This window comes from Triticum urartu, chromosome 5A (genome assembly GCF_056163025.1).
Source record: "Triticum urartu cultivar PI428250 chromosome 5A, HENAU_Tu73, whole genome shotgun sequence".
NCBI classification, from domain to species: domain Eukaryota; kingdom Viridiplantae; phylum Streptophyta; class Magnoliopsida; order Poales; family Poaceae; genus Triticum; species Triticum urartu.
The window spans coordinates 551025056-551042526 of NC_141877.1; the positions used below are offsets into that span (position 1 = coordinate 551025056).

The 17471-nt window shown below is 42.5% G+C and overlaps 2 protein-coding genes and 1 non-coding gene across 6 annotated transcripts; 2 read left to right on the forward strand and 1 right to left on the reverse strand.

Annotated features, from left to right (window-relative positions):
- Window positions 1-722: 722 nt before the first annotated feature.
- On the forward strand, window positions 723-6205 carry RBL15 (RHOMBOID-like protein 15). 4 transcript variants are annotated; one of them, XM_048675674.1, is made up of 13 exons: window positions 723-947; window positions 1441-1606; window positions 2062-2365; window positions 3154-3186; window positions 3274-3365; window positions 3468-3541; window positions 3659-3753; window positions 3824-3911; window positions 4669-4811; window positions 5225-5276; window positions 5360-5413; window positions 5686-5760; window positions 5855-6205. In XM_048675674.1, exons 1-13 carry the CDS (start codon window positions 924-926, stop codon window positions 5858-5860), a joined length of 1206 nt encoding a protein of 401 aa, XP_048531631.1. In that variant the 5' UTR covers window positions 723-923; the 3' UTR covers window positions 5861-6205. The 4 variants fall into 4 exon arrangements, with proteins under 4 accessions (XP_048531631.1, XP_048531632.1, XP_087377807.1 ...); XM_048675675.1 differs by having other exon boundaries at window positions 4669-4766; XM_087521681.1 differs by having other exon boundaries at window positions 3154-3365.
- A 424-nt stretch (window positions 6206-6629) lies between these two features.
- On the forward strand, window positions 6630-6703 carry TRNAE-UUC (transfer RNA glutamic acid (anticodon UUC)). Its single transcript has one exon. It is a non-coding gene; the product is annotated as a tRNA-Glu (tRNA).
- A 4959-nt stretch (window positions 6704-11662) lies between these two features.
- On the reverse strand, window positions 11663-14265 carry LOC125510481 (glutamyl-tRNA(Gln) amidotransferase subunit C). The gene is made up of 5 exons (XM_048675676.2): window positions 13978-14265; window positions 13846-13886; window positions 13437-13492; window positions 12279-12333; window positions 11663-12194 (listed from the first exon to the last, which is right to left on the reverse strand). The coding sequence occupies exons 1-5, from the start codon at window positions 14188-14190 to the stop codon at window positions 12119-12121; spliced, it is 441 nt and encodes a 146-aa protein (XP_048531633.1). The 5' UTR covers window positions 14191-14265; the 3' UTR covers window positions 11663-12118.
- Between the last annotated feature and the right edge of the window lie 3206 nt (window positions 14266-17471).

The window sequence follows — 17471 nt, forward strand, 5'->3', positions numbered from 1 at the left end:
GGCCGGATGTCCGGGCTTTCACGCGACGCCGGATGTCCGGGCTGGAGCGGTGGCATTTGTTGCTCTCAGGTTCGGAGGGGCCGGATTTCCGGGCCGGTGGCCGGATGTCCGGGGGCTCGGGAGAGGCCGGATGTCCAGGCTGCTGGGGCCGGATGTCCGGGGCCTGTAGCCTTCTGTGGCTGGGCTACTGTAGTGGAAGACGCTCCAGGGGGTGGACTTCCGGGGCCTTGGCCGGATGTCCGGGGCCTGGGAGACGCTCTTGGCCCCTTCCGTTGGTTCTCCTCTTCCGTGGACTTGGGGACTTGTACATCTTCATGCACATCTTCGGGGGGACCCTCTTGGTACCTAATCATGCACAACACCTCGGACTTAGGTAGTAGCCATGTCTCATGCATAGAAATTGGAAGTTCGGAGAGGAGTGAGTTCACCTTATCTTCGATAGCTTTGGCTCGGACTCGTGTCATTGGTCCAAGTGGTGTCGTTGGAGGTGTGGGTGCGTCCATGGGGATGATCTTGGGATGCTCCGCATCAGTTAAGTATTCTAATTCTATCAACAATGCAAATACTTTACTAAATTAGCGACACTTATTTTGGGACGGAGGGAGTATTCAGTTAGGTTTTGCTTTGACAGGTTTTTTTTGGCTATTTTCTTTGACAGGTTGTACATATTTTCTAATTTCATGGTTAATTTTGTTTTTTCATAAATCATCCCCGCGTGGACCCTGGGACCTGTTCAGGCCCCTTCGAGCCCAAGTAATGCTCATCTTTTACAGCAACGGCACATTTCTTCTTCCCCGAGGTCGCGGCCGGCGCCCCCAAAACCCTCGAGATCTCGCTAGTCCGCACACCCCTCCACAGACACCCCAACCTCCAGCTCTCGATCCCAGCCCGGCGGAGCCACCAGCACCGGAGGCGCGCCCGAGATGCGCCCCAACATCATCACGGAGGTGCGGGTTCCTGTCCCCAGTTTCGATTTCCGGGTGAATTTCCGCGGGCGCCTTCGGATCTGACAGAAGCTAGCCCCAAATCGCCGCGGGGTTCCTCCTGCCACGAGCTAAATCCCAGGGGTTCCGCGGAGAAGCGCTCCGAAGGTTTCGTGGGAAGCCATAGTTCCTATCGATAGGAAATCGATCCTGGCTTGTGCGGGGGTTCCCCCCGGGGGGCACTGATTGCTTGAATTAAGCTAGAAAGAGGAGGCCTGCAAGTTTCGAGCCAGATTATGAATGGGTTTTATTTCCGGGCAGTGGGCTTGGTTCCCCTGGTTTGATTTTGATAAGTCTGCTGCTTCGCTGTTAGGTTTGTAGGGGATTGCTGTGATGGCTCTTAGAGCGGTGTTTATGCAGTGCGTTTACTGGAGTGGAGGATACCACAGCAGGAAATGTGGCAAAATTTTGGCGTTTTATTCTTCTTAATTACATCTATATGTTTTCGTGGATGCAGGCTGGGGTTTCAACTAGGCTGAACCAGTGGTGGGGCAGCACCCCATTCATTACTTCTGGCCTTACCATAATATGTGCGGCGATATATCTGGTGTGCCTGTTGGTTGGATATGACTCCTACGCCGAGATATGCTTCTTGCCTTCTGCAGTGGCCTCACATTTGCAAGGTCTGTTTAATTCACCTTCCTTTTCACGGAACATAAATACAAGTTTCTCCGACAATGCTGGAATAGTTCTTTTGTGGAAAGAGGAAATCTATCATTTACGCTGAGCATATAGGTTCTGTTAAAGGTCACCTGGCTTAAACCTTTCATTCGCAGTGATTGTTTTAATGGTGCACATCCAAGTTCCATTCATGCATATAACACAAGAAGTTCTATTTACACATGCCAATATGCCATCAATTCATGAAACACCTGTTCAATTCTTCCAGAGGTTAATACTACCTGCTGAAATGTTCGTAATCGTTGAAGTAAACGACAAAAGACTCACGCTACTTGGGATATCCACCTTTCTACAGATCCAAATGCTGAACAAGCTCAAGGCTACTTATAAAATTTATGTTGTAGTTCTCATTTTCTTTTGGTACGTCTACCCTGACGTGGTGCTTATTTTCGTTCAGTGTACAGGTTCTACACATCTGTTCTGTTTCATGGCTCTTTGCTTCATGTGCTATTCAACATGCTGACCTTTGTACCCTTGGGGACCGAGTTGGAGAGAATTATGGGATCAGTCCGTCTCTTGTTCCTGATGTTCCTTCTTGCAACAACCAATGCAATTTTCCATCTCATCGTCGCCTTCTTGGTGGATTATAATCCTTTATACCATGTCTCATATCTTGTGGATGAATGTTCGATTGGCTTTTCTGGAGTTATATTCTCAATGATAGTCATTGAGACAAGCCTGAGTGGAGTGCAATATCGAAGGTGCATCCCTTCTCTGGTTGTTAATGCTACACCTACTTTTATGATTTGCATGAGGGTTCAGTTTATCGGCATGAATTGATTATATGCCTAATGTTAAAAATGTTTGCTTACTCAAATTGTCTGTTGAGGTCGTACCCTTTTTTTGGTATGCTGAATATAAGATTGTAAACTGTTGTCAAAATCTTGAAACATGATATCATGCTGTATGATAAGTTTGTAATGCTTTCGGACTAGTATAGATATGGTCAATTGACGGCCATAATTGAATAGTGTTTAATTATTTTCATTTATTACATCCAATTAATAAATGAGGAAAACTCACTCTGCTATAATAGAGTTATATCTATTGCAAAATCGTATTTAAACCCAATTAGGCATGCTAGACATAGACTTCTGTATGGAGGATAGATGGCTCAAATGTGTGGCTAAAGAACATTCCTGCATATGAGGGGTTATTCACTAACCCAGGGGTCCAGGATCAAAGGTTGCACAAATGCAAGCAATATATGTTTCCAGTTTTCACTAGATATCTTGAACTACTATAATTTTCTACATATCCTTATTTGTTTTTTCTGGTTGTTGCTTTTATATTTCCCTGATATTGCAAGAGCATCATCACTCATTAGCCAAGCATCTAGAGAAGTTAAATTGAAACTTTCTCCATTTTCAGAAAGAAAATGCCCCTTCTTGAAAGTCCACAGATACCCAAATTTTTAAATGAAGCCATTACTTCATTTTATTTTATGACATTTAATGCATATGAAGTAACATCCTCTCTCATTTGCCAGTGTCTTCGGTCTCTTCAATGTCCCTGCAAAATGGTATTCATTCTATGCACCTGTTGAATTTCTTGCATCCAGTTTACTATGTTTAATTATACAGCAATATTTATATTTGTGCATTGTCAGGTATGCATGGATTTTGCTGATACTGTTTCAGTTTCTCGCTAGTAATGTTTCATTACTGGGGCACCTCTCTGGCATCTTGTCTGGATTTGCATGTTTGTTCCTTGTACCCATTTGACCTTTTCCTTTTTTGAGTCTTTATGAGCTAGATTAGGTATTTTTATCACCTTTATTGAGCTTTTCTTTACTTCCCTCAGACACTTATGGGTTGTTCAACTACTTGCTGCCTGGACCATCATTTTACTCTTCTATCGAAGGCTTGTCCATGCTAGTAAGTTTTCTTTTCCAAATGAATCAACTTGTCCTTATGTTGTCTTTCATAGTTCCATTCTCCTCTGGGAGACATTTCTTTCTGTTGATATGTTTTTACTGAGATGTTGGATATCAGTCTGTTTGTGTTAGGCGTCCTGGCTTTATTCTCTGTACTGGAGGAACAACATATGGCCAGCTTCCTACACATTCTAACATGTCCACTCCACCCAGGTATTGTTTCCATACTTTTTTATTGTTTTGCTGTCCAGGAAAGTAATGAATCAAGTTCTTGAATTTACAGCGCTCTGATAAATGCAAATTTCTTGAGAAATATTTCGTCATGGATGCCAAGTAGGCGGACATCCACTGTTCAGACGTCTACTAATCAGGTATGAAAAGTAAGAACACAGTTTACTACTTATGTCTGCTGTTGATCTCATGGTCAGATTGGCGAAGCCATATAGTTTTAGCACAATACATTACTACAATGATGACCTAATCGTAGTAGGTCATCAAGAAGACATAATCTGAACATTGTTATAGACTGGAAGTTTCTAGAGCTGCACTTGGTTTACGTTATTGTCCTTGATCTAGTGGAAAAATAACCATGTGATATGGAGGCAGGGCTATTGATCCATGGAGCTTTTCCTGGAAGCTTTCTTGTGAAGCTTCTATGAGCTCTAAAAGACTATTGAGATCGAATCATTCCACAGATAGAGTATATGACTAGTAATAGTTAGTTTTGCTGTTAATATTTTGTAACCTGGCTGTTTGAGTGTGAATAAACCTATTCCAAGCAATTGTGTAGATAGTGGATAGAACAAAAAGCTACAGTTGCTAGTGCAATATATGCATTCATAGAAGATGGTGTATACGAAATTTATATACAGAACTGTAAACTAATACGTAGATTGTATTGTACATTAGACCGTTCCTCGTTGAAACTGGTCCTGCTTGACTCAGTTAGTTGAAAATATGTTAGCTCATATGTCCTATCAATTTTATGGTAGCTCAGTTCAAGTATATAGATAGCACTTATTTTGGCAGCCATCAAGATGATGCTGTCCTAAGCTTACAAGGTTCTCTGAAATATGGGTTATCCCTGTAATGCATAGCTTAAAGACTTTGCCAAATATTCTCTCATAGGAACAAGAAGACCCGAGATTTCCAGGGAGAGGGCGGACGCTTGCTTCTACAGGAACTGAACCAACTGCAAGGGAGGCCAATGCAAATTTGCATGCTAGGTTGTTGGATAACTCAACCCCAAGCGACCTTCTAACAAATTCACAGTAATGCATTTTCTACTCGACACTTCGTCAATGTATTACACATTTACGTTGTCGTCACTTGTATATTGAAATCAGAAAAGCAGCAGTGTTTAGAAGGATATATAATCACAAGCATAATTTTTTAATAAAAAACTTCAAGCATATAATCATGGGGGTCGTCATTTAAAGGATGATCTTTTTTTTGATAAAAAAAATAACACTTAATTAGGTACATTCTCGTATTGAAAGAAAATGCCATAGTTACTACTTAGGAAGTGTGTTATGTAATAGCAAGGAGAAATGGTTTTGCTTAATGTCTCTCCAAGAAATGGCATAAGCTTACATAAGCTGTTATCTAGCTTTTCAAGGGCTATTTACCTGAAAAAAGAGGCACTACTTATTTAGTTTGTAATTTTGGACCTTCGTTGTAACAGGCATACAGCAGCAAACGCTGTCAGAGCTGATGCAACAGTAACAGCTGACCAGGTATTGTGTTATGTACCCTTTGATTTCCCGTCGGCTGTTGCTATTGGTTTAATAATGGTTACTGGACAACTTATCCTCTGCAGACTGATACATTTGATGAAGAGCTTAAGAAGTTGGTTGCGATGGGCTTTGAAAGGGTATTTACTCACAGCCTTTTTGCAGTTTGTCATGCTAGTGCACGTCGGTGTGCAAGAGACCCATAGTAGATTTGAAGTAAAAAATGGGTAAAACAAACCGGATTACTTAGATGATTTAAGCAAATATATTGACGGCCATGCTTGATGTTACTACAATAAGCATCGGAGGACAAACTAACTCAATCTAAAGCCATATTTATGTTAGAGGCCAGAACTGTTTATGGTAGAGGGGATCGCAAGCATCTCACGGATGGAATGGTTTCTTGCTGCAGACTCAGGCTGAAGTTGCTCTTGCCGCCGCGGACGGAGATCCAAACGTTGCCATTGAGATTCTCATGAGCCAGCAGGTTTTTACTGATACTGTCTTCAAATTAATTGTTCAGTGTTCTGTTACTCCTTCTGACATCACTTTCTTTTGCTGCAATTGCGGAAACATTCCAGGATTAGGGATTAGCCACACAATTCTATATCGAAGTGAGCGCAGTTATCGAGCATCATATCTCTTGCTTATCTGGAGGTTAGGTTCAGACTGTGGATGGGTAGTGGACTTTATAGAGATCATGGTGACAGAGTGGTTTTCGGAGAAGGTGCCATTGATTATGCAATTTGTATAGGTGCAGAAGCTACTGTGTAGTGCCTGCTTGCATTTGTCCAATCTTATGTAGTACACTAGTACTGAACATGGAAGTGTCAAGGGCTCCAGTTCCAGGCATCAGTTGACTGATTTCATCACCGCGCGTGTATACACTAAGACTTGAAAGTATTATCCAAAATGATGACGCTGATTATCCAGTTTGTATAGTTGCAGAAGCTACTGCCTAGTGCCTGCCTACTTGCATTTCTCAAATCTTATCTACTGAAACATGGAAGTGTCAAGGGCTCCAGTTCTGGGCGTTTACAGCAAGAACTTAGACGAACCCAACAACCTGTTTTCCCTTGAAAAACGTAAAACGATAAAATGGAAGTTTATGTACAAACCGTGATAGGGCCAACACCCCAAATTTACAACGCCACAACGCCTTAGAACCACTGTCCCTGCTTTCGCCTATGGGTGATAGCAGTAGCAGGCCAGTGAGGTCAGGCTGTGCATTCTCAAAGATCGCTGCGCTATGATGCTTCCTGATCCACCATGGAGCATCATCAGTGGAGCAGTACCCTTGCGGAACCCCTAGGACAGATCGTATGAAATATCAACGACAAAGGTAACATCACACAGTCCATTGTCGTCCAGCCCGGTTAGGATACCTGGCTTTCACCCAGGCGACCCGGGTTCAAATCCCGGCAATGGAGGACTTTTTTTTTGGCATTATTTCTATCATGTTCATGCCTTCCAGCTCTAGCTTCGTTAAATCTTTTGGTTCTGGTTTGGTTTCTGAATCAATGTGACATTTCTGGCCATGCGTGCGTTTTTCTCCAATCCCTCATTTGAGTTTGGACGCCCACATTATTTCTGTCATGTTCACGCCTTCCAGCTCTAGCTTCGTTAAATCTTTTGGTCCTGGTTTGGTTTCTGAATCAATGTGACATTTCTGGCCATGCGTGCGTTTTTCTCCAATCCCTCATTTGAGTTTGGACGCCCACACTATTTCTGTCATGTTCACGCCTTCCAGCTCTAGCTTCGTTAAATCTTTTGGTCCTGGTTTGGTTTCTGAATCAATGTGACATTTCTGGGCATGCGTGCGTTTTTCTCCAATCCCTCATTTGAGTTTGGACGCCCACACTATTTCTGTCATGTTCACGCCTTCCAGCTCTAGCTTCGTTAAATCTTTTGGTCCTGGTTTGGTTTCTGAATCAATGTGACATTTCTGGTCATGCGTGCGTTTTTCTCCAATCCCTCATTTGAGTTTGGACGCCCACACTATTTCTGTCATGTTCACGCCTTCCAGCTCTAGCTTCGTTAAATCTTTTGGTCCTGGTTTGGTTTCTGAATCAATGTGACATTTCTGGCCATGCGTGCATTTTTCTCCAATCCCTCATTTGAGTTTGGACGCCCACACAATATAAATGCACCAAAGAAAAATGATGAAAAATAAATAAATTTTAGGCTTACACTTTTCCGTCCAAGCAAAAGGCGTGACTGATGGTTTGAAGAAGGCATGACATCCCATTGACTCCACACACGTTCATTTGGTACCCTTTTTTTTTACTATTCAGATTTTTATCATCCGATTTGTGTGCACTAGAGAAAGAATAACCAATCCTAGTGACTGTACTCCAGCAGTCCGGGAACATGATCTAGCCAATGCAAAATTTGAACATAGAATTCCGGCTAACCAAGAATATTTTACAGGATTAAAAATCTAAAACCCACGGAAAACTCAAACAGAAAACATGACAAGTCCTGAGGTTAAGCCTAACCCAGAACACGTGCATGGTCAACAAATTAAAGACGGTTTACCAGGTATAGCATCGCATAACCCCTATTGCCGTTTGGAGGCATGGCCACCCCACATTCCAGAACATAAAAGCATATGAAGAAAATGACATGTATTTGGTCCGAACGTAAAATGGCACATCCGTATGGATCATCTATTATAGGCACCTCCTCAAAAGAACTTAACGAACCCAACAACCTGCCATAGTGGGCATTTCCTCTCCAGCGTCTATCAACTAGCGCACCGGCACTTTGTATGGTGCGAGATTAACATTCTCTAATATAGAAATTACTGTAAGAAAAATATTCTCTAGTAGAGAAAGAGGTACAAGGGATAAGTAAAGTAAAATGTAACCTACAACTATAACAAATCTGACATGATTTTCCATGAAACAAACAAACCCATAACTTGTAGGCCTTGTGACACAATACTCCTAGATCATGAGCAAGACGGCCTTCACATTTAGCCTTCAAAAACATCTATAAAAACAAGACCATTCATGTATGTTCCCTTCTTATTGGCTTTACTTATTTGAACTTGTTCTAGCAAAACAGGGAGAGAACATACGTAAGATTACTCTTTGCAAATTGGTCGAGCATCCTATGACATTTCTGGCTATGCCGACCCTTGCATGTATCCGTCTATCTGACTAACCAAGACACATTCACGTTTGTTTTTCTCCAATCCCTCACTTGTCTGAACACCCCCACACTAAATGCACAAACGAAATGTAACATAGAAGCTAAAAACAGAGCAGGTTGTTGCCCACACACGATAATTTGCCATCTGAGAGCAACAGCCATGAGTGTGTATATATAAGCTGCAAGGATGAAAGAAAGCGTGACTAAGGATTTGAAGAAGGAATGGCATCAATTTGAGTCCACAATGCGTTCATTTGACACTATTTCTGTGACGGTCACGCTTTCCAGCTTCTTTAATCATACATGCGTTTTTCTCCAATCCCACATTTGAGTTTGAACGCCTACACAATAAATGCACCAAAGAAAAATAGTTTAAATATAAAGTTTAGGCTTGGGGTTGTGCAACTTGAATGAGAACTAATTCAGGCCAACACGATACTTTTTCATCCGAGCAACAGCCATCGAACTTTCGAATGTCTATAGTCGAAAAAAGTATGACAGATGGTTTGAAGAAGGCATGACATCCCTTTGATTGCACACTTTGGTACCATTTTTTTAATGTTCCCACTATCCAGCTCTTTGTAGTCTGATTTGTGTGCACTAGGGATGCAGAGCGGCACCCGATCCACCCCGCTTCATAGTATAAATAGATCACATTAGCTATAACTTCCCCACCCAGATTTAGCTTAGTTTGAACCATCCCCCTACTTATGCAGGATATGCGGGACGTCCGCTTGCATCCCTAATTCCACCTAACCCAGAACATTTTACTACAGGATTAAAAAGCTAAAACCTGCAGAAAAATCAAAACAGAAAGCAAGACGGGTCCTATAAGCTGGATAAACACTAACCCAGAACACTTACAGGATTAACAAATTAACGACAAATTACCAGTTGATAGCATCACACGAACCCGATCGCAGTTTGGGATGCATAGCCCTAGAAGCCACCCACATTCCAGAAACATAAAAGCATATTAAGAAAATAACATGTATTTGGTCCTAACGCAAAATGGCACATCCGGATGGAGCTTCTGTTGCAGGCACTCCAAATCCGTCGCTCAAATTGTTGAGTCGTGCCGTTCTAGGCGAAAGGATGTCAAACTTAACTCGGCTTGCTGATTGCTTGCTCAATGCTTTGCAAGTTCAATTGTTTCACCGTGCCTCGTTGTACAATGGAATAGAATGTTAACAATGTCATAATTTTGATTTACAGACCCCACATGTCATTCTTTACTCTTTAGTCAGCGCATTTGGCACTTTGTTGTATGGATCATAGTAACTTGGAAGGGCCTCTATTATGGCATCTCTGCATTGATGGAAACAGGAAAGATACTCAGCCTTTGCTGCAAAGCTTTACAACAGGTCAATCGAAGACATGAAGCCTTCTTACCTGTTAGAAAATGGTTCCGCCTTGTCTTCTCTCATAGAACTATCAGCTGCAGTATCTGTGACCCAAGATAGTCAAACATGAAAACAATTAACAGAAGGTGGCAGACAGCCAGAATAAAAGACATGGGCAACATAATTGCTTAGTGGAATTTCTAGGAACTCTGATAGCTTTAAAAAAAGTTGTATGTTTGTACAACGAATGCAACCCGAGGGAGCAAGATTATGGTATTGAGATTATATTGAGGGATATTGCTATACCATATGACATGACGAATGTCCTGTATGTTATTCACATGAATCAGCACAAGCATTCGAGCAGCATATCTGTTGCTTATCTGAAGGTTAGGTTCAGTCCGGATGGATAGTGCACTTTGAGAACGGAGCATAGAGGAGATCTTCGTGACAGAGTGGTTTTCGGAAAAGGTGCCATTGATTATGCAATTTGTATAGGTATAGAAGCTACTTTGCCCTCCAATCTTATGTAGTACTGAAACATGGACGTGTCAAGGGCTCCAGTTCCAAGCATTAACTGACTAATACCATCACTGTGTATACAGCTCCTCGAAAGAAGTTGACGAACCCAAGAATCTGCCCTAGTGGGCTTTTTTCCTCCCGAGAACACGCAAAACCCCTGTGCCTTATCCATTGATAGAATAAAAGTTTATGTACAAACCATGATGGTGCCAACACTCCAAATTTACACCACTTTTTGCCTATGGGTGACTTCGTCGAGCAGCAGTGCCGTAGCCAGGTTCCTCGTACGCCCCCGGGCCAGCAGTGTATATACAGCAGCAATTGTAGCTACAATGCGCTACTACAACTAGCGTCAACGAAGAAACCAAACCCCACGCCTCAGGGCATGACCCTGGCAGCCCTGGGCCTTGCTACGCCCCTGTTGAGAAGGCTGGTAAGGCTAGGGTATGCGTTATCAAAGATAGCTGCCTTATAATGCTTCCTGATCCACCATGGATCATGATCCGTGGAGCAGTGGTACCCTTGCAAGGCGAGAGGATGGATCGGAAGTCAAGTGTCACCAACCTAGTAGATTCACGTCGTTCGTCCATTTATAATTGTTTTTCTCCAATCCCTCACTTGAGCCTGAACGCCCACACACCAAATGCACAAACTAATTGTAACATGGAACCTGAAAACAGAGCAGGTTGTGGCCAGTATGCTAATTTTCATCTAAGAGCGACATCCATGAATGTATATATATAAGCCGCAAGGATTGAAGAAATTAAGCGTGACTGGGAATTTGAAGAAGGCATGGCATCCGTTTGATTCCACAAATGTGTTCATTTGGCACTATTTTTGTGATGATCACACTTTCCGGCTTAACTTTTTGGCCCTGGTTTCTGAATTAGAGTGACATTTCTGGCACTATTTTTGTGATGATCACACTTTCCAGCTTCTTTAACTTTTTGGCCCTGGCTTCTGAATTAGTGTGACATTTCTGGCCACACTTGTGTATTTCTCTCATTTGTGTTTGGACGCCTTGACAATAGATGCACCAAAGAAAAATAATTTTAATTTTAATTTTAGGCTTGGGCTTGTGCAACTTGACTGAATTGTTTAAAAAGAAAACACTGCATGTTCTGGCCAACACGATAGTTTTCTATCTGAGCAACAGCCATCGAACTTTCGTGTGTATGTATATTGTCAAAAAAAAAAGCGTGACTGATGTTTGAAGAAGGCATGACATCCCAATGACTCCACACGGCGTTCATTTGGTACCATTTTTTTATGGTCACACTATCCAGCTTTTTATCATCTGATTTGTGTAAAATAGAGAGAGAATGAACAACCCTAGATATTGCACTCCAACAGTACGGGAACATGATCTGGCCAATGCAAAATTGAAATAGCTAAAACCTGCAGAAAACTCAAACAGAAAGCACGATGAGTCCTGAGGTTCAGCCTAACCCAGAAAACTTACAGGATTAACGAATTGAAGACAAATTACCGGGTGATAGCATCACATGAACCCTATCGCCGTTTGGGAGGCATGGCGCTAGAAGCCCCCACATTCCAGAAACATAAATAAAAGCACATTAAGAAAATGACATGTATTTGGTCCGAACACAGGATGGCACGCAAGGATGGATCTTCTATTGCAGGCACTGCAGATCCATCGCTCAAATTGTTGAGTCGTACTGTTCTAGCCGAGGATGTCAAACTTAACTCAGGCTTGCTGATTGCTCGTTCGATGTTTTGCAAGCTCAGTTGATTCACCATGCCTCATTGTATAATGAAATAGAATGTTAACAATATCACAACTTTGATTTACAGACCCACATGTCATTCTTTGGTCAGTGCATTTGGCACTTTGATGTATGGATCATCATAACTTGGAAGGGCTTCTATTATGGCATCTCTGCATTGATGGAAACAGAAAAGATACTCAGCCTTTGCTGCAAAGCTTGATAACAGGTCAATCGAAGACATGGAGCCTTGTTACCTGTTAGCAAATGGTTCCGCCTTATCTTCTCTTAAAGAACTACCAGCTGCAGTATCTGTGACCAAGATAGCCAAACATGAAAACAGGTAACAGAAGGTGGCAGACAGACAGAATAAAAGACATGGGCAACATAATTGCTTAGTGCAATTTCTAGGAACTCTGATAGCTTTAAAAAAGCTGTATGTTTGTACAACAAATGCAACCCAAGGGAGCAAGATATAGTACAATCATTTAAGCAACATAAATGTGTGTAGATGAAGGAATTTATTTTGTAGAAAAACAATTTTTCAGTGAGCATGTGCAACAATTGATCAACCAATGCCTATGTGTGCCATGCAGCCGGGATACTGTGTGGCTCCTTTCATCCACTACAATTTTGCACAGGACGCCGCGCAACAGCATCCCGGCTGCCTGCTGAGGACTGCATGTTGGTGGAGCAATTATTGCATGTGTTCACAAGGTTTCGTTTGCACCACATACCATGGACGAAAGCATACAATGTTAGAAACAATGAATTAAATTAGTCAAAGAAGAAAGCAAATAGATATTTTTTTCTCACAACTCAGATGGCTCACTGTCTTGTTCTGCTACATATTAAAATTCAAAATTAGTTGTTACAAACATAAATAATTCATGAGATTCTTTTTGTTCTTCACTAATCCTTCAATTTCAGGTCTGTTCCCTATATTATACATTAATTCAAGAGAACTTAAAAGTCGCCGTGCAGTTAGAGAATCTGGGTACAGAGAGAAAAAAGGGTATAAAGTATGGACTGTGACTATTGTCAAGTGTGGTACTACCGAACACATACATATCAAGATTCAAGAGCACATGCACACTGTTACAATGAACTTGTCTAATAAAAAATGGATATAATACTATGAACTGCACAATGGCATAAAATAGAGCTGAGGCAATCCTGAAGCAAATGCCTAATTTTGCTAGTTAAACACAACAAGGCATTATACTTTGTCATAGCTATTGAGATTATTTTGAGGGATCTTGCTATACCATATGACATGATCAATGTACAGTATGTTATTCACATGAATCATCACAAGCATTCGAAATTGTCTTTGGACTAAGGGGCACTAGCACACTAGTAAGTGATAAGCAACCATCCTACATAGAAATGTGAAGAGTTACATGGATGAGTACCAGCTCTAAGTGAAGGCTCAATGGATTCAAGATCAACCGCTTGAAGTTGCCCAAACCTGCAAGGAAAAGAGAGAATAATGATTTCTAACTGCTTCTGATGGCATAAATAAGCATAAGTTCAGTCCCCCGAATCAAGCACGGTTTCTCACAGCCCACCTAAACAACCACCACCACAAGGAGCATAATTTACTGGGCCTAAGTCAAGCATGAGCGCTTGTGGTAAACATTTCTGATGGGATTACAGGAACCGTCAATTTGCCATGAAGAACCACACGATGTTCCTTCTAACCACCGTTCGAGTCTAATCTACATTTATTGTTACAGACTCCAACAATTCCACTACCAGGTAGCAAATGCTAAGGTCTGAATTGTGCAGAGTGATAAAAACAGGTAAGGGATCGTAAATTACCAGTCCACCACCTGCTGAATCTTGGGCGCGAACTCCTCGGCCTAGCGGTCGAACAGGCAGCAAAGCATTAGCTCACGGAAAGTTTGTAGAGGGTTACCATCGAGAGAGAGGGAGAAAGAGTGGCGCGCTGACCTCTTGCGGCGAGAGAGATATGCGGGCAGACTTGGCGAGGCGGGGAAGGTCCGGCGGCTCCAGGGGCCCCGGCCCCGCGGTGGGCGCTACGTTCGGGGAGGAGGAGAGTGGGCGCCGCCGCAGCAGAGACCACCTGGCCCTCGGCGAGGCGTGCCCCGGCGGCGCGGCAGCCCAGCGGAGCCTGGGAATGGCAGAGGCGGCGGCGGAGAGCATGGCCGTCGTTGTTGCCGGCGATGCTAAAAGGGGGGAGGAGTTTGGATTTGGACCAGAGGCGATCCCAGCGGATTATCCCACTGCTGACGCTCTCCCCTCTCCATGTGCACCGTCCGATCTGTACTCTACGGCTGTGATTGTCCTGCGGCATTTTGCGGTCGCTGGCTGGAGCTCTGGCTGGGCTTCGTGGATCCACCTCGCCTGGTGGCTGGGTCGTCGCCTCCGACTTGCTGTGCTGCGAGCCTCGTCACGGTTCACGTGGCAGATTTTGCATGTAAATACATTTTTTTGAGGGGGCATGTAAACACATTTAGATTAATTAATAATCACTCAGGTTTTAAATTAAAATATGTTCTATTTTTTGAATCAAATATATATAGACGCGTTTTAGTGATGTCTTGTGAGGTCTCTTGAGTCTTGGCCTCTTGAATCGGATTTTTTTTGCCAAATCCTTGGGAGGTCTCTCGTGTCTTGGTCTTCCAAGAAGCAAAATTTTGTATCTTTATCTACCACCGAAGCAGAATACATTGCGGTCGGATCATGTTGTGCTCAATTACTATGGATGACACAAATCCTTAAAGATTATGGCATGAATGTGAGACATGTCCTATTACTATGTGACAATGAGAGTGATATTAAGATTGCACACAATCATGTTCAACATTCGAACTAAGCATATTGATGTGCATCACCAGTTTATACGTGACCATGTGGCTAATGTTGGCATTGACCTTAAGGATGTCTGTACCGACAAACAAGTGGCGGACAACTTCACAAAACCACTTGATGAGAAGACATTTTGACGCTTGAGGAGTGAGTTAAACGTTCTTGATGTTTTCAATGTGAACTAGAAACTTAATTGGATGCATGCAAGGACACGAGCTTTCACAACTAATTCTTAATATTTCTCTTATGATGGACTATCGTATATCATGGATACATTGCTTCCTTATATTGCATCTAACCCCGTCTAGGTACTTGGATGAGCTACATTCTACAAATTTGCTTCAACTCGTATCTTGAGCAATCTCACATGAACCAAGTATCAAAGACTTCCTTTGTTGTGTTCAAGGAACAAGACAACCAAAAGTATCATTTGCCAACATATGATTCAAATCTTCACTCTTATCAATTTGGGTATACATGTAGTTCCTTGTGTGACTAATTAGGAAGATGAACTTCAACTTTAATGGATTGCTCCTAGCTCATGGTGGACATCATCATCCTTGAGTATCCACAACAAATTCAACTACATGATTTCGTCAACAACAAAACCCAATATAATTCCTCACATCTAAGAGAAGTTTTACTCCAAGTCATGAGCTAAAGCAACTCTAGAAGATGTGAATGCATTGAAATGCTTCAACGAAAAATGTCAACCCCATTTGAACTTAAACGATGAGTAAAACCTATGATCAAGTGTTCTAACTTGACTCCTAAGTCAATGTACTCAAATATAGATTAGATGACTTAGTCGACGACCCTATCTTAGTTGAAGTTTTGTGTTTTCTTTCTTTGTTGTGTGTTTTGTTGTTCATATTTGTCTTTATGTTCATGTGTTCCTTGTGATCTCATTTGGAAAAACTTTTATAAAAATACCAAAAACTCCTTTGATATTATCTTCTTTCTATTTTCTCTATCAATTCATTGCAAATACTTTACTGGTATAACTGCAAAGTGAGATGATTATTCACAAAACCTACTTTATCATGTGCAGTTGGTCTCTCCGATCAAAACTCCTTGGTGACACCAGGTCAAATTTAACTAACGCATAGCAGTTCTTCGGTCTGACAGACAAGAACTGGCTCAGTGACACCGATGTGATCAATCAGAAGATCCAACCCTCGGTTGAAGCTTCATAATTTCTAATTAATATTTTTTTGGAGACACTGAAGTGCATAAGAAAAAGAATGTTTTGCCAAGAAAGTTACATCTATTTTCTCCAGCTCCACTCAATGATCCTCCTCTACAAAGAATTTCCAACTATAATTCTGCTTCATGTGCAAGTCCAGGTCCCTTACCATTTGACCTACAAAAATAAGAAGAATAAACCCTTCTTGGAAATTGATTTCAAAGGGGAGAGATATGCACATCAAAGCTTATATAACTTCAAAGCATAGCAATAGAGAAACATAAGAGGAGAGATATATGTTTCTAGTAGGGAGAAACATATGAACATATGTATGGTAATTGATTTATCTTATCCATAAGGTATATACCAGTATGGTATATTGTTGGGGAACGTAGTAATTTCAAAAAAAATCTACGCACACACAGGATCATGGTGATGCATAGCAACGAGAGGGGAGAGTGTTGTCCACGTACCCTCGTAGACCGTTAAGCGGAAGCGTTATGACAACGCGGTTGATGTAGTCGTACGCCTTCACGATCGACCAATCCTCAGTACCGAACGTACGGCACCTCTGCATCCAGCACACGTTCAGCTCGGTGACGTCCCACGAACTCACGATCCAGTAGAGCTTGGGGAAGAGTTTCGTCAGCACGACGGCGTGGTGGCGATGTTGATGAAGTTCAGCAGCAGGGCTTCGCCTAAACACCGCTACAGTATGACCGAGGTGGATTATGGTGGAGGGGGCACCGCACACGGCTGGGAGAGATCTTTGTGATCAACTTGTGTGTCTAGGGTGCCCCTGCCCTTGTATATAAAGGAGCAAGGGGGAGACCGGCCGGCCCTTGTTGGCGCGCCTAGGAGGAGTAATCCTCCTCCTAGTAGGAGTAGCATTCCTCCCTTTGCTACTCCTACTAGGAGGGGGAAAGGCAGGGAAAGAAAGAGAAGGCAAGGGGCGCGCCGCCCCCCTTCTCCTAGTCCAATTCGGACAGGGGGAAGGGGGCCGCTGCCTGCCCTAGGCCGGCCCCTCTCTCTTTCCCTTATGGCCCAACAAGGCCCATTAGCCCCCCGGGGGTTCCGGTAACCCCTCCGGTACTCCGGTAAAATCTCAATTTCACCCGGAACTATTCCGATGTTTAAATGTAGGCTTCCAATATATCAATCTTTATGTCTCAACCATTTTGAGACTCCTCGTCATGTCCGTGATCAAATCCGGGACTCCGAACTACCTTCGGTACATCAAAACATATAAACTCATAAAACCGATCGTCACAGAACTTTAAGCGTGCGGACCCTACGGGTTCGAGAACAATGTAGACATGACTGAGACACGTCTCCGGTCAATAACCAATAGCGGAACCTGGATGCTCATATTGGTTCCTACATATTCTACGAAGATCTTTATTGGTCAAACCGCATAACACTATACGTT